At 44.5% G+C, this 21334-nt stretch overlaps 1 protein-coding gene across 4 annotated transcripts in view; it reads left to right on the top strand.

Annotated features, from left to right (window-relative positions):
* DNAI1 (dynein axonemal intermediate chain 1) overlaps positions 1-21334 on the top strand; it is a 371426-nt gene that overhangs the window by 185345 nt on the left and 164747 nt on the right. For 3 of the 4 annotated variants that reach the window (XM_075582479.1, XM_075582488.1, XM_075582495.1), the window contains exons 17-19: positions 113-192; positions 15727-15875; positions 16876-16975. In XM_075582479.1, coding sequence (XP_075438594.1) covers positions 113-192; positions 15727-15875; positions 16876-16975 — 329 coding nt within the window. The remainder of the gene's footprint in view (positions 1-112; positions 193-15726; positions 15876-16875; positions 16976-21334) is intronic. The other variant, XM_075582503.1, reaches the window with a different exon arrangement.

Below are 21334 nucleotides of genomic sequence, written 5' to 3'. Positions count from 1 at the left end.
TGTTTCTTTGGCTATATGAGGCAGGCAGTGCTTTGCGTCTGCTTTTGGTAAACTATAATAAGTTCTTAGATCTGTTTTTAAAGTGATGCATTGCACTCTTCTCTTCCAACAGGTTGTGGCACTTCCTTTGATTTTCACAAACAGATTGATTACCTTTTCCTTGTTGGAACAGAGGAGGGAAAAATCTATAAGGTAATAACAGAAAATGCATTGAATGCTATTGTTGACGCCTTGACTGCTAGAAGGATACTAAGCACGTCTGTGCTGTTCCCAAAGTGTGACAACCCAGAGGGGTTAATATGGTATCTCAATACGAGTAAACTTCACCATAAACCTTACATGATCTTCCTAAGGAGATCTGTATCCTTTCCCACAGAAAGAGAACAGAACCCTATATATCGGGCACTCAGACATCCTGATGTAAATAACAAAAATAACGTTTTATTGAAATCCAAAATCACAAATTAAAAACACATCAATATCCTGAGCTGAGCACGAACTCTGATGTATACCATGATTTGATCCTAGATCATTCTACAGTGATATTATTATAAAGATCTTGATATCAATACAATATTGATATACTGTGTTAGTTGTTGCAGTCTTTTATAGAGTCAGTGCATATCTTGGTGGGTATTACCCTTGTTTATGCCTCTGAATGTTTAAGTCTCTCATTATCTCACTTGTAGTTTCTGTGAAAAGCCCCCAAGTTGCAAAAATATAATACGGGGAAGGAGCGAGAAAAAGTGACTTCTAACACAGTTGTGAAAAAAGATTAGTCGTGACACAATTGATTTAGAAGCAGTGTTAAAATCAATATGAGGAACTGCGGAGATATATTTATCCCACTGACTGGGAGTACTGTATCAGGCTAACTAACAATGTTACTGCAGATCAATAACGAACGATTTGTTACAAGCATATAAAGTAGCCAGAATGTGGATACAGACTTCTAGCTACATATAGTTGTAAACCATAGCTCAGCTGTCTGTGATCTTTTAATGCTGCTAGGTTAGGCCTGGGACATAGTAGAGTAGGCTGTGCTGAGCCGTGCTGAGCCGTGCTGAGCCGCGCTGAGCAGATGCACTTACCCCCTGCATCTGTCATCAGCGCGGCTTTAATAGCCGCTTCCGCATGCGTGCGGAGGCTCAGATATTTTGAGCAGACAAGCAATTTTAAAATTTGCCGCTCTGGGGAGCGGAGGAGCGGTCACATGACCGCTCACATCCAATGGGAGCAAGGGACTAGCCCCGCCCCTGTCACGCCTTCGCCCCGCCCCCAAAGCGCGCTCACTGCCTCGCCTGCCAGGACACAAAAAAGCTCCAGTTTGAGCAGGCGAGGCAGAGCAGGAGCACGGATCAGCGCGGCCCGAGGCACCATGCCCGAGGCCTTAGAATAACTGAGCCACTGATTGAGCCACCTGTGCTGAAGCAGGGATATCCTGAAAACCGGACCTGTTGGTGGCCCTTGAGGGCTGGAATTGGCAACATCTGCTGTAGTACAATGGAACCAAAGAAAAGCAAGAAGTTAAATGTAAAATACAGGAACCAGAAATGAGCTCTCAGATAAGCCTCTCATATCATGGGGTGTCACTGCACACCGCCATTTCTGTATTATTTCTAAGTATACGGTAGATTGGACAGTTCCATAATGATATAAACCTGAGGTTTGAAATACAGTGTTTTTACTCTATTTGGTTCCCCACCAGAGTCTGGGTCATAACGACACAGAATAAAACCACACATCATTCTTCATGCCACAAAGATAAATGTATTATATAAACTTGAGAAAGTACAGTATTGCAGTCTCTGTCACCAATGCAGCTTCACTTTAAATAGTAAATAAGCTGTTGTTAAACGTACACAATATATTGGCCCTGCAGAGTGTCAGCTCACTGGGTTTTGGTGAAATCTCGTGTATTCCTGATGTGTCACCTTTGTGCTGCTCTTTGCTCACTTTTTGTCTGTTTGCTTTTGTCTTATGAACATGCTGTGCAGCTTTCTTCCCCTTCTCACTGCAAAAATAAAAGCCGACTTTACAACATATTGAATAGTAGCCGCTCCCCTTCTTGTTTTCTTCAACCACTTCAGTATGTTCTTTTTTTGTATTTGTGTACCCATTAGCTCAGTAGCAGATTTTTAAAAATGGTACCCGTAGGCACTTACCTGATGCCGCCCTGCTGTTCCCATGGCAACGTGACGTCACGCGGATGCGTACAAGGAGTATACCGCCGATCGCGCATTCGTACAAGGAGTATACCGCCAATCGCGCATGCGCGGGTCGTCAACCCGACATGCTGCCTCTATATTCTGCTGCCTTAGGCCTGGACCTAATGGGAAGTTTGCCACTGCATTAGCTAATATTTCTTTCTTTCAATGTCTGAGACACTCTAACAAAATGTATTATACTTGGCATACGCTAATATTAATTATCAACTGCAGCTGCTGATACACAGTTTAATCTGAATAAACACATATTAACCCAATTAGAAAACTACAGCTATAAGCAATATAGACAAAAGAACACTCAAGAGTCCACAGGTCTCACACGTGTTCCCAAGTCAGGGTCTTGTCTCATTGACATCCATCATGTAGTATATATTCCCATTATAGATACACAAATTAGTACTGACTATACTACAGTATATTTTACTTTCCATTATTTCCATGGCTACCTTAAAGATTATTAGTAGCTTGTATAGCAAAGCCTGAATTAAAACTAACCAGAGTGGTGTTTACATTGCAGTATTGATGTACCTTGTTGTGAAAAGTACTTGTTGGTTCAACAGTATAAGATGTCATTAGAAAATGAGAACTAAGCATGTTTTAAATAAGTGTTGTATGAAAAGGCAGCATATTTAATTGCAGGCTTATGTGATGGAGGCAATGAAAGCATGTGCAGGCATCTTAAATGTACTATATAAAATCACAGTGTGTTCCTTTTCTTTCATTTTAGAGAAGCAGTAGTCGCTATACTGTATGTTTGTAAGTCTCCCTTTAAAGAAGCAATCCAAGCAGTGTCCTGCCTGTGTGTTTTTTTATTTTTTTTAAATAAATCAGTTCTGCTGTACAGGCATACCCCACATTAACGTACGCAATGGGACCGGAGCATGTATGTAAAGCGAAAATGTAGCCGCTATTGCTGTTCAGGACGTGCTGATAGGCGCATGCGTGAGCTGCCGTTTGCCTATTGGGCGATATGTCCTTACTCGCGAGTGTACTTAAAGTGAGTGTCCTTAAACCGGGGTATGCCTGTATTAGGTAATACTTACTGCATGTTTTTAATTTTAAAAGGCTGCATCTCTGAAGGACTGTTCCCTGAGTAGGACATGTGGGACATTTTCTTCTGCGGTCATTGCTGCATGTTTGCTTAATTACTGGATCTGGTAACATTTTGTTGCTTTGTGGTTTTTACAGAGGCAATCTACTATAGGGAAGTATTGCGGTGGCCTAGAACCGCTGGGAACGGGCCTGAAGACAGGACTACTCCCGAAACGCTGCCCCACCTTTATTTAATAGTTATTTTTGCTACTCATCCACCCCTTTTTTCACCCCCCTTCCCCTCTCCCATTTGTGCGTCGTCGTCCCCCTCGCAATTTATTTTGTCCTTTTTTGGGGCCTGCCTGCCCCTGCGTAACCCACCAGCTATGTTTACCAGTATTACTCTTTTTGCAATTTTTATGCCTGTTCTATAGCCATTATTGTGAGCTGAGTGAAGTATTTCTTTGCTTATAACTTTGCCTTATTTCTAGCCCTCTTCTGTGTTTGAGCTCCCTTCCTGTATGTCTGTACTCGCTGTGTATGGGGTTTGGAATACTGTACTGACTTGATTTACAGCCCATCTCTGTTGGAGTGTGCGGCTTCCCTTCCTTTATGTGTTGTTCATATATACTAAGGTATTGAGGTGTCTCTTTAGGTCCCCTGCACTATGACTTCCCTCTGCTACTTACCTTGGGCGTGCTGTCTTTAGGTCCCCTGCACTATGACTTCCCTCTGCTACTTACCTTGGGCGTGCTGTCTTTAGGTCCCCTGCACTATGACTTCCCTCTGCTACTTACCTTGGGCGTGCTGTCTTTAGGTCCCTTGCACTATGACTTCCCTCTGCTACTTACCTTGGGCATGCTGTCTTTAGGTCTCTTGCACTATGACTTCCCTCTGCTACTTACCTTGGGCATGCTGTCTTTAGGTCCCCTGCACTATGACTTCCCTCTGCTACTTACCTTGGGCGTGCTGTCTTTAGGTCCCCTGCACTATTACTTCCCTCTGCTACTTACCTTGGGCGTGCTATCTTTAGGTCCCCTGCACTATGACTTCCCTCTGCTACTTACCTTGGGCGTGCTGTCTTTAGGTCCCCTGCACTATGACTTCCCTCTGCTACTTACCTTGGGCGTGCTGTCTTTAGGTCCCTTGCACTATGACTTCCCTCTGCTACTTACCTTGGGCGTGCTGTCTTTAGGTCCCCTGCACTATGACTTGCCTCTGCTACTTACCTTGGGCGTGCTGTCTTTAGGTCTCTTGCACTATGACTTCCCTCTGCTACTTACCTTGGGCGTGCTGTCTTTAGGTCCCCTGCACTATGACTTCCCTCTGCTACTTACCTTGGGCGTGCTGTCTTTAGGTCCCTTGCACTATGACTTCCCTCTGCTACTTACCTTGGGCATGCTGTCTTTAGTCTCTTGCACTATGACTTCCCTCTGCTACTTACCTTGGGCATGCTGTCTTTAGGTCCCCTGCACTATGACTTCCCTCTGCTACTTACCTTGGGCGTGCTGTCTTTAGGTCCCCTGCACTATTACTTCCCTCTGCTACTTACCTTGGGCGTGCTATCTTTAGGTCCCCTGCACTATGACTTCCCTCTGCTACTTACCTTGGGCGTGCTGTCTTTAGGTCCCCTGCACTATGACTTCCCTCTGCTACTTACCTTGGGCGTGCTGTCTTTAGGTCCCTTGCACTATGACTTCCCTCTGCTACTTACCTTGGGCGTGCTGTCTTTAGGTCCCCTGCACTATGACTTCCCTCTGCTACTTACCTTGGGCGTGCTGTCTTTAGGTCTCTTGCACTATGACTTCCCTCTGCTACTTACCTTGGGCATGCTGTCTTTAGGTCCCCTGCACTATGACTTCCCTCTGCTACTTACCTTGGGCGTGCTGTCTTTAGGTCCCCTGCACTATGACTTCCCTCTGCTACTTACCTTGGGCGTGCTGTCTTTAGGTCCCTTGCACTATGACTTCCCTCTGCTACTTACCTTGGGCGTGCTGTCTTTAGGTCCCCTGCACTATGACTTCCCTCTGCTACTTACCTGGGGCGTGCTGTCTTTAGGTCCCCTGCACTATGACTTCCCTCTGCTACTTACCTTGGGCGTGCTGTCTTTAGGTCTCTTGCACTATGACTTCCCTCTGCTACTTACCTTGGGCATGCTGTCTTTAGGTCTCTTGCACTATGACTTCCCTCTGCTACTTACCTTGGGCGTGCTGTCTTTAGGTCCCTTGCACTATGACTTCCCTCTGCTACTTACCTTGGGCGTGCTGTCTTTAGGTCCCCTGCACTATGACTTCCCTCTGCTACTTACCTGGGGCGTGCTGTCTTTAGGTCCCCTGCACTATGACTTCCCTCTGCTACTTACCTTGGGCGTGCTGTCTTTAGGTCTCTTGCACTATGACTTCCCTCTGCTACTTACCTTGGGCATGCTGTCTTTAGGTCTCTTGCACTATGACTTCCCTCTGCTACTTACCTTGGGCGTGCTGTCTTTAGGTCCCTTGCACTATGACTTCCCTCTGCTACTTACCTTGGGCGTGCTGTCTTTAGGTCTCTTGCACTATGACTTCTCTCTGCTACTTACCTTGGGCGTGCTGATTCTCACCACTGTATAAAAATCACAGTGTGTGTTCTTTCTCTTTCATTTTGGAGTAGCGGCAGACACTATATTGTATGTTTGTAAGTCTCCCCTTAAAGAAGCAATCCAAGCAGTATCCTACCTGTGTTTTTTTTAATAATTCAGTTCTGCAGTATTAGATAATACTTACTGCATTTTTTTTTTAATTTTAAAATTCAACTCTTAATATCATTTTTAATAAGTTTTAATACACTGAGCATCCTTTGATATTTTTTTTAGCACACGTCCCCGCAGTGCAAGATCTTTGTAACACTTTCCTGTTTGTGATGATTTGTTGCCAATATTCCAATCAGCAGTTTGAGCTGCAAATTGTAACATTAGGTAATGTTACCTTAGTAATATAAGAATACATTGTAGCTGCTGAGCTGCGGGAGAACTAATAGATCGGCAGCATAGTTTTTGGTTTTCAATAAAGGTAATCAAATGTTGCATACTGTATATTAAAACAAAAAAAAAGTAATTTTTTTTTAAGCTGCTTGGATTGTTTCCTTAAAAAAACTAAAAAAAACTATGGCAATGAGGACACTGAAAACAGAATTCACCAGTGTGTGAAAATGTATAATGTTGGTAACACTTTTTCAAATGTATTTTTAATAAAAAGAGCTGCTTTTAATATACGGACAAGCATAGTTGGACTATCTAGCTACAACGAACTTCTAAAATATACTGGACACCTAACAAGCTCCTATTGAACCCCCAAAATAACCACAACATATATATAAGCATATGAGTGTCACAAAGGAGTGCTGCTGAGCATGGCAATATATATTTAAAACCAGAGACAGAACATAAAACACAGACAAAGCTCAGTTTTAGCACATCCAGTGAAACTCATACACGGTACAGTGCCTAAATATATATGTATAAATATCTATTAAGTAAAATGGTCTTTTAGTTTGACATTTTTGGCCAAAATTGTTGTAAGCCACTGAGCCAACTTCACGGCAGACCACAATTCAGGGGACCCTAAATGCCGAGCTGTCTAGCAATAATCTCTTTGAAGCTTTTTGAAGCAGATTTTTGACTTCCATTGTTTAGTGTGAAGTATCACACTTAAAAGCTCAGTTCCTTGGTCCCTGGGCCCAGCATAAACAATTAGGCAATTAGCCTTTGATCACCAGGCTATGTAAATTCTTGCAGGATGTCCTTCCTGCTTATTACCATAACAGAGGGAGTCTGCAGTTTTCAGAACGGATTCAAAATCCCATATACTGTAAATAACTTCATAACTTCAGTTCAGTAATACTTACTGTCACGCGAGACATATTAATACATTCCGTCATGCATGACGCTCCCAATGAGACTAAATATTACCGTGTAATACTAAAATTAAGAGAGATATTAATATCTGGCTCTTAGTATCTGTTAAACCTCAGGTGTCTGTATTCGTTAGTTGGGGCTTGGTCCCATGAATACACATATGTAACTCTTAGCATGTTCAGCCGAGGACATCTCATAATATTCTTATATTTAATAAGGTCACTCATTCTGATCTCTCCTTGGGTAACCGCACCCCTGGCCCCCATCAATACATCCTTTGAAGCAGGGACCCCTGGGTAGTGGACATTTGTCACCTGGTGTTAGATTTCACACCCAATGCCCCAGACCTCCTAAATCAGAGGCGTTTGTAAGGGTGAGTTATAACGCTCACAACCCACTCCAGCTTCCTGCAAACAGGTATTAACATACTGTGCACCAAAACCCCCATCTGTACTTTTTCACACCCAACTTCAATCAAGCCCTTTGAAGCCCAGATATTTCTGAAAAGATAGCACGCATCCTAATGTATTTTCCTAAACAGTAGCTCATTAACCCCTTAAGCCCCAGTGTGTGTGGTGCACACACTGGCCCAGAAACAATACATTTTTACAGGGGAATAACCAGTTTGACGGCTGAAAAATGAAGCCTGAAAAGGCGGGAAAAGGGAACAAAGGGCTATAATCACTAAATAACATTAACCCCTTCCCTCCCGCATCAACCCTAGTGTATGTGTGCGTGCCAACACCAGGATAACACAATGCAGTTACACAGGGGAATAAGCATTTGGATATTGAAGCGAGATAAAAACACATTACTGGACCTCAGTCCAGTTAACCCCTTGCTTCCCTGATGGGAGTAGAGGGTGGCCAAATGGGGTTGTAACCCCTTTAATCCCGGGCCAAATCCTCCCCATCGTCACAACTAGTCCCAATGATCAGGGCTCAGTGACAGGTAGACTATTATGAATGAAACATGGTGTTCACTGGTATTGGGGAATGACTGATCAATAAAAACTGCGTGAGACTCTTGCAGGGCCTGTATACATGAAGTAGGACCATATGCATGTCTCTATGACAAGCTAACTGTCCTCTATATATACCATAATGGACAAATCAGCTAAATCAATGAAACAAACAGTATCCACAACTTAAACATGATTGTATGAACAGCAGGCAGAGTACTCACAAATGCAGCATTGCAATCCCCATTGTGTGCGTGCATCACACCAGAAGCAGGAAGAGAAGGAGTTTGTTCTGACCCCCCACCACCACACAATAAAGGTTTTTAATGTTCCTGCTGGTTTGTAGCCCCCGTTTTCTTCACTGTAGCTGTGCTCCGCTTCTGGACCTCACGGACCGCCTTCTCTTGCCACACATACTTTGGTATGTTGTATCATGTCAGTATGACCCTTGCCACACATACTTTGGTATGTTGTATCATATCAGTATGACCCATGTCACACCCACTGGTATGTTGTATCGTGTCAGTATGACCCTTGACATATTTCTTGATCATTCAATAACCCTCAAAATCTTTAACTTCATATAGAGTATGGATCAAATTATTTCTAAAAAGCTGGCCACTTTCAAGAAGAGATTATAACATGATATTCTCCAGTTATTCTGCAACCTTGAAGGAAAAGAACTGGTCATTTATATTAACTTTAAGAGAAATTAGGCCCATTTTGGTAATTTCGTTCTGAGGCACTATTTCTGAAACAGTCAGTCAGACTATATTGGAAACCCTTCTAGTTCAGTATAATTGGATGTGGTTCTCCATAAATCTTCTCAATAAATCTTTGACACACAAGTAATCTCCATATGCCACTCAGATGCATAATGAGCTTTCGGAGGCCATGGCTGAGTTAGCAGGAGAACGTTCTTGAAACATGCATGACGTCTTTTTGAGGTCTGGATATAAATTCAGGTATGAACTGAAGTATACAAAATTGACCATTTTATATAATAGGATAGGAAAACAAATCCTTCACAGTGTGTGCTCCTTATTAAAGTGACTGGATAAACACAACCAGCAGAGCAGCATGGAAGATCATATCGGGCAGCCGCTGGTCTCTGGAGCGGAAATCATACAATTGCTCAGGATTTCTGGCCCAAACAGAGAACCGTTGTATGGCTGATTACAAGGCCTAATGCCATACCATGCGTGGGGTTCATTCAAAGTTTCACATTTGGGGCAATTGAATGTTTTCGTGCTGCAACCAACCTTGCAAAGCCGAGAGAAAAATTGTACTTTCCTCAAATCTGGGTTATAATGGGACATGAAAACTTGCCTTTAATAGTGTTACATCAAGAGAGATACTTGCTCTCTACAATTATATCCACAATAAGTATGAAGAAACTATACCAAAACTTGAACAACTGACATTCTCCATTCTTTACTCATGGTATAGTCTTTTTAAAATATAGTCAGATGTTAATGAAGGTGAAGTTTCAAGAGAGACCCCAGGGAACAGATTCCTTTGGGTAACTTTTTTTATCTAGTAGCAGATATGTTTTGAAGCTTCATTGTCCAAACCTAGACTCTGTAGGAGGGGCTATCTATGAGTGGTGAAAGTATATTTTTATTCTTACAGGTACTCGCTCAGGTATTTAAAACTGTGGAGGTGGGGACTGGAGTGTCTCGGGGGGTGGGGGGGAGAGGTTAAATATATATAAACAGGGCCCAGGACGTGAGTTTCCACCGGGCTCCTTCCCCCCTTGTTGGCGGCCTACTATCACTACATCCCGCTCCCTCAGTCTCACACTCATTCCTCCTTCCCCCCATGGCCACACACAATCACCCACACAGTAACACCCCCCCCTCACAATACACACATAATATCCCCCCACAATACATACACACAATAATACCCCCACAATACACACAATAATACCCCCCACAATACACACAAACTCCTCCCACAATAATAAACCCCCCCATAATACACTCACAATAATACCCCCCCACAATACATGCTCAATAACACCCCCCACAATACTCACACAATAATACAGGCATACCCCGCATTAACGTACGCAATGGGACCGGAGCATGCATGTAAAGTGAAAATGTACTTAAAGTGAAATACTCCCTTTTTTCCACTTATCAATGCATGTTCTGTACTGCAATCATCATATACGTACATAACTGATGTAAATAACGCATTTGTAACAGGCTCTATAGTCTCCCCGCTTGTGCACAGCTTCGGTGCAGGTAGGGAGTTCAACTTTGCTGTTCAGTAAGTGCTGACAGGCGCATGCGTGAGCTGCCGTTTGACTATTGGGCGATATGTACTTACTCGCGAGTGTACTTAAAGTGAGTGTCCTTAAAGCGGGGTATGCCTGTACACCCCACAATATAATACCCCCTCACAATACACACACAATAACCACACTAATATCCCCCCCACAATATAATACCCGCCACAAAATGGTGGTCTCAGGCCTCTGGTGCCTTTTTGGACATGGAAGTTTGGCCCAGCTTTCGGCGTGCACTGGCGGGAGTGGGAGGCAGGAGAGAGGCCCACAGCAGCTGTGGAAAACTGGGGCCTAGTGGCAGATGCCGGGCAGCCGGAAGCAGAAGTTGGGCCTGACCTCTGGCCAAGCCAAACTTCCATCTCGGGCTGGCCGGGTCCCCCGCTGTCGTCCCGGGCCGGCTCTCCCTCTCTGTCAGCAGCCCTGCTTCTTACAAACTATTTGTCTCTCTCCGTGCCTCTCTCTGTCTCCACGTGTCTCCCAACAGAAGCAGGCTCGGTAAGTGATGTAGGATGCCCTAATATGGGCATATCCATAGATTGGCATATCTATGTTAGGGCATCCACGTCACTGACAGGAGCCGGCTTCTGTTCGAGGAGACACGCAGACAGCAGGGAGACCGGCAGGTTAGTTTTCTTTAGTTTGAAATCCCTAATAATGCAGTATGCAGTACTGACACATTGTTTTATCGGTACGCCGTACCGGCCTAAAAAGACTTGTATTTTGAGGGTTTTTTTTAAAGAACCCACATATAACCTATAGAAAATGGTCCTCCATTTGTTCACTTTGATTTGGGAGGGGATTGCACCTTTAAGTTCCTATTGTAAGAGGCTTATAACTTTTAATAAGTAAATGGACTAAAACAATGGTGTTTTTTTTTCTTCTCATTATGCTTAAGAGAGTTCACCATGCACCAACATGAAACTGGCAGGCAGGGCCACCAACAGAAATCATGGGGCCCGGGACAAATGAAAGGAGCAGGCTCCCCCCCCCCCCCCCGAACCCATAGCGGTGCTCCCCCTCCCCCACCCCCCCAAACCCATAGCGCACCTACCACGAAAAAATATTTTTTAGCGCGCAACTTTTACTTAACTGTTTTCTTATTGTGATACAGAAATAAAACATTACAATGCAACCTATTTATTTTTATATTTTCAACAAAAGACAGGTGACTGCCTGTCTAGGAGGGTGAGTGACTAGTGACTGGGTGGGTGAGTGACTGGGTGGGTGAGAGAGTGAGTGACTGGTGGGTGAGAGAGTGAGTGACTGGTGGGTGAGAGAGTGAGTGACTGGGTGGGTGAGAGAGTGAGTGACTGGGTGGGTGAGAGCGTGAGTGACTGGGTGGGTGAGAGAGTGAGTGACTGGGTGGGTGAGAGAGTGGGTGGGTGGGTTAGAGAGTGAGTGAGTGACTGGGTGGGTGAGAGAGTGAGTGACTGGGTGGGTGACTGATTGAGTGGGTGGGTGGGTGACTGATTCAGTGGGTGGGTGGGTGACTGGGTGGGGTGGGTGATTGAGTGGGTGGGTGATTGAGTGACTGGGTGTGTGGGTGGGTGGGTGAGTGACTGGGTTGACTGAGTGACTGGGTGGGTGACTGAGTGACTTTGACTGAGTGACTGGGTGGGTGACTGAGTGGGTGGGTGAGAGAGTGAGTGACTGGGTGGGTGGGTGACTGAGTCGATTGGGTGACTGAGTGACTGGGTGGGTGGGTGATTGAGTGACTTTTGCTGATTGGGTGAGTGACTGGGCGAGTGACTTGGTTGAGTGACTGGGTGGGTTGATTGAGTGACTGGGTGGGTGGGTGGGTGGGTAACTGAGTGACTGGGTGGCTGACTGAGTGACTGGGTGGGCGAGAGAGTGAGTGACTGGGTGGTGAGAGAGTGACTGGGTGGGTGAGTGACTGGGTGGGTGACTGACTGGGTGGGTGGGTGACTGAGTGACTGGGTGGGTGACTGAGTGACTTTGGGTGGGTGACTGGGTGGTGGGTGACAGTGACTGGGTGGTGGATGACAGTGACTGGGTGGGGTGGGTTGAGTGGGTGACTTACCCTGACCGGGTGGGTGCTGCTTCCTTGCCGCTTCCCCCCGGCCCCCGATGTCCCCTTTGCAGCTGACCGGGGCGGGAGGTGGGCACGGGGGGGGAGAGCGTGGGAGGTGGGCTCGGGGAATGCACAGGAGGGAGGTGCACGGGAGGTGGGCTTTGGGGGGCGCACGGGAGGTGGGCTCGGGGGGCGCACTGGAGGTGGGCAGCTTGGGGGGGACGCGAGATGCCGGGCGACTGCAGCATCCTCTGCGGCTGCTCTGGGTTGGCGTGCGGGAAGGAAGCTCTGGGGGCGGGGCGCGAGGCTGGAAGGCGGCTGCAGCACCCGCCGCGGCTGCTGCATGGTGCAGCAGGCGCACGCGGTGGGTGCAGGGTTGGCGCTTCCCCACCCTCCCTCCCACGTTGGGAGCGGGGGGGGGTTGGATTGAGAGGGGCGAGCGGGCCAGGCCCACAGGCGTGGCCAACAGGCAGAAGGTAGGACCAACAGGCAGATGGTAGGACACTCTGCAGGACCTAGGCCGCCATTTTTTTTTTTTTTTTAAACTTTTTTTTTTTGACTCACAGGGCCCGGGACGCCCGTGCCTTTTGTCCCCCCCTGTTGGCAGCCCTGGGATAGGGGAAACTCCAATATCATGAAAAGGTTTTTTATATAAATATGTATATATACACAATATATTTGCCCCCCCCCCCATGCTTTTTACTTGGGTATTACCACAGTAATGTAGAGACACATGGATATATACACATATATCATCACTACACGCAGAAAGGCATGAAATCATTGTTTTAAAGGCTTGTCAGGTCAGTTTAGAATTTAGAAGTCTCCTGACTTCTTCATTGATCTCTAACAATTAAATGTTCTCTTAATTTGCTATATTACATTATATAATTGACTTGTTTATATACATTGATCCTTATTTACTAAGCACTGCCGTACCATATAGTATGACACCGTAATCCTCCAGGTGATACACATTGGCCTTATTTACTTGCACTACCATACCATATAGTATGACACCTTCCTCTTCTAGGTCGTACCTTACAGCCCATTTATTTTAATGGGCCATAACATGTCTTTCGGCAGAGGAATTTATCTTATGGAGTATTGTAGTACTGCTCAGTCAATGTGGCCCTTTGTCCTTTATTCAATATGCTGCGAAGCTCCTCCCCATGCTGGAGAACATTTTGGTCCCATTGGAAATGGGTTTCACAGCATATTGAATGGGGATCATCATCTATTTTCTTTGCTCATTCTCTGTGACTCACTTTCTCTCTGTCTTCTTTTGCCCTTGCGTCTTCACCTGTCCCTATTACTATTATTATTATTATTATTATTATTACACTCTCCTCTGCCTTTATACATACATACTACGTACAGTATGCAAACACTGACCTCTACCCATTTCACTCAAATATGGAGTTAGTCTTGACTTTAAGAGTGGCGGAGCCTTTAGTGACCCAATAATGTATGTGGTTTCTTGATGCCTTGGCTTGTTGTACAAGAAAATGATGGTGCAGACAAACCTCTACTGCCCCTTTGGTCCATCACTCTTTTCACTTGTTGTAAACATGTTAACTAACAAAACAGGTGTTATATAAAATATTCCCTTGTCTAAAAGAAAGACACAATGCCAGTGCATAATAAATATACAAGGTAAAATGTAAAAATATAAAATACAGACCACAATGACATACAGCACTACAAAACCTGGCACATTCTATGTTTTTTTTAAATGTTATTAACTATATTGTGGTCGTATAAACAAATCTACATATCAGAGGAACACCGATGGAAAAGCTCAGCATTTGCTGCAAAATGGTGCTTGGTTTTCCATAGCAATAATAGGCAAATAAATAATGTGTAAGCATTTTAATGGAACGTGGTGATCATTCCATTGTTCCTTGAGCCATTCTACTGTCCCTCACAGAAGAAATACAAAAAGAGATTAGATCTATTGAACCCATCAGTGAGGGGACTGTGAAGAATAAATGTAGAGTATTGTGGGATCCCCTGTACTGAATGCAGTTAACATCAACAAAGCACAAATCATCAGCCTATTGTCCTTTAACAAGTTGCATCATTGTCTTGTGTATCAGACAGTTGTTGTGTGTTTATGGGTAGGCTGCCTGGTGTGTTATTTCTCACTCTTAATGTAAAGGTTATTTTCTGTGATATTATTTCTTGCTGCTATACAGTAGATACAGGTATGTAGCGCAAGCAGTGAGGTGAATGCCTTTAACTGCATCTTTCCTAGTAATGACTGATAAAGTAACCAAACTCGACATGTACAGCTAATAATCACGGAAATTGCTATTTCAGTTTACAGTGCTTTCCTACAAACTATAATGGGCAAAATAAAGCCTGTTGACAGATTTATACGGCCAACGATGATAGCTGTTGCAACCTATACATCTATATTCAGTCAGCAGGTTAAATATTTTTTTAAATATAGCCTGAAAACATAAAAAAAAGTGCCCGTACATTAGAAAGAATCTACAAAATGAAATTGAAAAAGCAATTATTTGTATATTCTTCTTTTCTCTTTGGAAATCAGCTATCGTTGCTTGAGAGTGGCTGAAGTGTATTGAGTTTCATTACTAATGTAGTTACTGCATGAAGAATCCCTTATCTGCATCATCATTGTACTGTATTGGATCACTTTATAAAAAGGAAATCATGTTATTGGTTTATTCACTAAGGTTTAAAAGTCATTAACAATCATGTGCATCCACTCATTGGAACTTCTGTTAGCCGCCCTAATGCCTACAGTATATGACATTTACTGAGTGGTACAAGGTTCAACTCGCGGGTGGCCTATGTTTTGCTTGTTTCTAACCGTTACAAGGTCAATCACTTACATGGTTGCGTTGCCATGCGGTCAGAGGATGCAGCAACCTTCTCTCAGTCAGATGCGTAATGGCAGACAGTGGTTAACACACTTTAGCAAATGTAAACTTAAATTAGCATTCCATCCTATTTTTTTTAATGGTTTCTAAGCAGGGGTCATTGAATCAGAACCACATTCATTTTCACTTCGGGACCCCCTGTGTTCTGATATACCTCTGTAGGTGCTGTTGGTACTTCCTTATACTGTATATCAATGATCTCGGAGTTCTCTCCCCTGCTCTTAGTACAATACAGTACATTTGCAATTAACATTTCAGGTCTTCTGGTAGTGAACAGACTAGGGACTCAGGTTACAACATCTTGTAAGTTACGTTACCCACACTGTGAGTTTTTTGTACCATTTGAATCAGTGTGTTTATTTTTATAAACTTTCAGTGCTCAAAAGCTTACTCGAGCCAGTTTTTGGATACATTTGATGCACACAACATGGCTGTTGATGCAGTGCGCTGGAATCCCTTCCACTCAAAGGTCTTCATCACCTGCAGCTCAGACTGGACTGTCAAGATTTGGGATCACACTGTAAAGTATGTACTTAAGACCTTACCGTGAACCAAAAAGTCTCTGCTAATAACAGTTTGCCTGGGTTGTGGCTAGAATTGTATTTTTGCCTAGTGCTAGGGTGACCAACTTCAGTCATCAAGGCCCATCAACAGGTATGGGGATATTAGGGGGTGGTGTCTTATATAAGGCCGCCTCCTGTTATGCCCCAATACCTCCTGATGAAGCGCTAGTTTGCGCGAAACGCGTTGAGGGGTTGCTCAGTAGTTTTGTTTACACGTCTCTCCAGGAGTGTAATACCTGCACGATAGGGGTACCCGTTTCCTGGTTTCTAACGTCACCCCCGCCAGCTATTGCTATTGCTATTGCTGTTGAGAGCCCGCCCACCAATCTCTAGTGGGTAGACTTCCGGTTCCGGTTCCAGAACTCTGCGGGGATCCGCAGTAGGAGAGAACGGTCCGGGCAGGGGTAGTGACGACGCTAACTACGGATGAACGTGGGAGCCCCATCGTGCACACAGTTATACCCTATTGTAAGTTTTATTATACAGTGTACTAACAAATAAAGTGACGATTGTTTAACACCTAATTTTCTTCTTCTCTGCGCTCCAACTTTTTTGTAGGTATGGGGATAGCCCTGCTTCAGCACAGGTCGCTCAATCAGTGGCTCAGTCGAAGACTGACTGAGCCACCTGTGCTCAGGGTATCCATAAAACCTGAGCAGTTGGTGGCTCTTTAGGACTTAAGTTGGCCATCCCTGGCATAGTGGGACTTGTAACTATTTATAACATTACCTAGTCCAAGACAGATTCTACCTCTGTGATAATGTCACTGCCTCTAGAGAGTCACCCCAGTTTGAATACCAGTGTCAGCTCCCTTCATGACCTTGGGTCAGTCACTTTATCTCCTTGTACCTCAGGCAATTTATGAGATGTTGTAGTGCTGAGCAGCTGTGTTCCAATCACGTGTATTATTAAATGTTTCTGTCCATTGCTGTGAATTTAATGGAGTCATTATTTCTTGTTAGGACACCAATGTTCGTTTTTGACCTGAATTCTGCAGTGGGAGATATTGCCTGGGCACCATATTCCTCTACTGTGTTTGCTGCTGTCACCACTGACGGAAAGGTAAGCAACAAATTCCACTATTTTATATAGGGATTTCACATCATTATTTAGGTAAAACTACTTCGGAATCTTTGAAGAAAAGAACAGAAGAGCAAAAAGTCGACTCTACTGTACAGAGTACTTGTTCTTCTAACTATTTTATGTACCTAACCAAAGGAATAGAGTTGTGTCTAACCTTACTGTCTCTGTCAATGCCACCCATGGTCATGCGACCGTGGTGGTCGCCCACCACCAGAGGATTAAAGCTGCAGGGATCCCATACGGAAGCATGGAGCCACTGCAGCAATGTCGCGGCAGACACCGTCCCCGGTGCTGCGGATGTTTGCTTCTTCGACCTCGGTGCTGGGGACAGTGAGTCTTACTACATCTGTATGTTATCCTTTTTTCTGTAGCATAGAGATAAAAAGGCAATAAAATCAAGGAGAATGGCGCCGAGGTCAGGTCACAGGTTCACTACCCCCACATCAGGTATGTATCTGACAGTACGCCCGCTTTCTCCAGCCTCTCATGCCTCGCCGGTGTACCACGTGTCGCCGGAACATCACTTCCGGTCTTTTTGCGAGATCACTTCCGGTTTCGCTTCGTCAACTCTGTCGAGAAAAGTAGCGCGTCTACTCACTCAACGTGTTTCGCTGTTTGCAGCTTCGTCAGGAGTTTGCCGGTGTGCTGTCAGATACATAGGAGCCAAGGCACCTGTAATATTCACCATTTACTAAGACATCTGCACTATGATATTTTCTTTATGCTGATTTCCCTCGCTCCCACTGGATTTTGAAGACCCATTTCATACTAGGGATTACTGGAGACAGTCCCTAGCGGAGGGTTTTGAGCAGGAAGTCATTTTTGTTATTTTATTCTAAATTTCACTTGTCACAAAAAAAACATTTTTTCGTCACAAAATGAATCACGATACGTTTGACAATTAGATATAATTATTATCACACTCAATCGCTGGATTCGTTAATTTCATACATCACTTTTTCATGTGTAATCTGTGGGAGCGCCGACCCTTTCACCTTGTTGTATTTTCAATCCAAACTAGAAATGTTTCTGGTTTGTTGTATGCATTTATTTTTTATGGACCAGTGGTGTAGGCAGATCCTTAAAGATGCCATAATGACCTCAAATACATGGAATTATAGTGCAATACATGGATAACGGCAACACAATTAAATAGTTAACAGGGAATCATGCTCATGTTTCCTAAGCACTTAATATGCATAATGGAAAATGTGAGTTTCTGGTGGACACTGATGGCATAAAAGTACCAGAGGTAAAAGGCAGTATGTGAAAAGGCGTCAGGCATGTGAGAGCTTCTGAGACAAATGGGGAAGGATGGAAATAGGATTGTAAAACGCACAGGTGGTGAGCATTAAGAGATTAGATAGAGTATATGGAGCAGTGGAAAATGGTGAGGTTTTTATAGCTCCTATGGAAGATTGTGAGAATTCAGCAAAAAGGTTTAAAGAAGTAGTCAGGGAAGTAGAGACGGACACAGTGCGTAATGTAATATTAAACATAGTAGCAGAGAAAACTTTGAGCTTGAAATGATAGTTACCGGTAGTAGAAGTTGGTCAAGTCAGGAGAAAACAGAAAAGGGCAAATCCTACCAGGTTTAAGTAGCACAAATTAGAGGATGAGAAGTAAAAGTGATACTGAAGTCAAAACAAACACACACAAACGCACCACAGATTAGTAATAAAATTTAATAAAGATCACTGTGACCAAAAGACAATTGTCTTTTGGTCACAGTGACCTTTATTGCATTTTATTAAATTTTGTGATACAGCTTTTACTAATCTGTGGTGCGCTTGTGTGTGTTTTGTCTTTTGAAAAACTCCCTTGGGAGTTTTTTCTTTCATAGGAGTATCGTGAGGAGTGGCTCCTGCACGCACTGCTGCAAGCTGATTATCTTTTAAAGAGGCCAGCGCGAGCGCAAGAATCCTTATTGTGACTTTCCGTGATACTGAAGTGGTGAGAGAGGTAAAAGAAGAATCTAAAAAAGTATTTGTCACAGATTTGATCCCAGACGCGCTATTAGAGAGGGTTGGGGTTCCTTACAATGCATCTGATCTCATACGCGCTATTAGAGAGGGTTGGGGTTCCTTACAATGCATCTGATCTCAGACGCGCTATTAGAGAGGGTTGGGGTTCCTTACAATGCATCTGATCTCATACGCGCTATTAGAGAGGGTTGGGGTTCCTTACAATGCATCTGATCTCAGACATGCTTTTAGAGATTGTTGGGGTTCCTTACAATGCATCTGATCTCAGATGCGTTATTAGAGAGGGTTAGGGTTCCTTACAATGCATCTGATCTCAGACGCGCTATTAGAGAGGGTTGGGGTTCCTTACAATGCATCTGATCTCAGACGTGCTATTAGAGAGGGTTGGGGATCCTTACAATGCATCTGATCTCAGACGTGCTCTTAGAGAGGTTTGGGGTTCCTTACAATGCATCTGATCTCAGACGCGCTATTAGAGAGGATTGGGGTTCCTTACAATCTATCTGATCTCAGACGTGCTCTTAGAGAGGGTTGGCGTTCCTTATAATGCACCTGATCTCAGACGCGCTATTAGAGAGGATTGGGGTTCCTTACAATCTATCTGATCTCAGATGTGCTCTTAAAGAGGGTTGGCGTGGTGACGTCACCAGGAATGGTCGGGTAGGCACTGAGCTCCGTGGACCCGCTGCATAACCTGTATTAAAGCAATACACACCACCCGATTTTCACCCCGTTTTTTGGGATCAAAACAAGGGGGAAGGTATCAAGAATGTCTGGGAAAGGAAAGAAATCCACAAATCAAGGGGTTTCAAAGTACTTCTCACCATCGCAGAGGAGAATAGAAGAGCCGGCAGAAAAACAAGATGGCGGCGGGCCACGAGGCCCATCTGCTGCAACGAGTGCTCGGAAACACACTGAAGAGACCCCAGCATCAGGGATGCCAGTAACCAGGGAATATATGGAGCAGCTGTTTGCCGAAATGCACACTAAGCTACACCAGTCCCTACAAATTGATCTAAAGGAGGCAGTGAGGGGCATCAGGGAGGAAATCTCTACCCTGACAAAGAGAACAACGGACACTGAGGCAAAGGTGGAGGACACCTGGACAAAACAAGCAGCTGCAGAAGAGGAAATAACACGCCTAGGGGAGGAAATAGCAGCTTTAAATGAAAGTCAGGAGGAGCAAGAAAACAGGGACAGACGCCAGAATATACGCGTCAGAAATGTCCCTGAGACAATTGCCCCCTCTCAAGTTAAAGCATACATAATGGAACTATTTGCACTGATCTGTGGAGACATCCCAGGGAAAGACCTGGAGATTGACAGGGCCCACCGAGCCCTGGGTCCTAAATCAGACGACCCCAAGAGAAGAAGGGACATCATTGTAAGGCTGCACAGCTACTCCTCAAAAGAAAGGATCCTTGCTGCCAGCCGAGAAATGGAATCCCTAACCTTCCAAGAGGAAAGCATACAACTGTATAGTGACCTCTCAAGGCAAACAGTAATCCGGCGCCAAGAGCTGAAGCCTCTGACCTCATTCCTGAGGGAAAAAGATGTGAAATACCGATGGGGGTTCCCCTTTAAGTTAACTGTAAATAAAGGAGGAAGGTTTTTCACTATGCGATACCCCGAGGACATGTTGCCGTTTGCCCAGGCCCTGGGTCTGACCCCCAGTCCATCGTGGCTGGAAGTCCCCCCAGCCAGGGGTCGGAAAGAAGACAGAGGTGGACCAGCAAGAGCCTCTGAAAGGATCGCGGCCCTCCAGCAAAATGTGCCAAGAAATAAATAAAGTGGCGAATAAATAAACTTTTAACTTACCTGATTGATCCGGATTGTCCTGAGACCATGAAACCACTGTGCCCCGAGTCCCAGACCTGAAAAAAGTACCTCAGCTCCTCCAGGGGTATTGTTCACTGACCATCATCAGCCCTAGCTGTGTATATATTATATTTACCTGCTCAGAGGGAGACTCAATATGATTTATGAGTCAGGTTGTTCTTTACCCCGTGTACCTATCAGCCACTTATAACTATTGGGCCTGATTAGTGTTAAATACCGGACTCCAGAGAGGTTATTTGTGATTTTGATCTCTGCACTAAACATCTATTAGTATATAGAGGCTATAACTGGATACGGTCCTTGAACCGTGCCTCAGGGCGTCTCCGTTAGCACACTTTGTGCTTGCCCTTTGCAGAGCTCACACACTATTCAGCTACGCATCTCACTACTACATGTACATGGTGGTTGAGTATTCATTTTATGATGATCATCTTTGTTGCGTTGTTATTGTTTTCACCATGTTTCGTTTATTTGTTGTACACACCGCTTAAGTGGACTAGGGACATCACCCAGA

The sequence above is a fragment of the Ascaphus truei genome, chromosome 1 (assembly GCF_040206685.1).
Source record: "Ascaphus truei isolate aAscTru1 chromosome 1, aAscTru1.hap1, whole genome shotgun sequence".
Taxonomy (NCBI): Eukaryota; Metazoa; Chordata; class Amphibia; order Anura; family Ascaphidae; genus Ascaphus; species Ascaphus truei.
The sequence above is the reverse complement of the archived record's forward strand: the minus strand, read 5'-3'. Positions and strand labels throughout refer to the sequence as shown.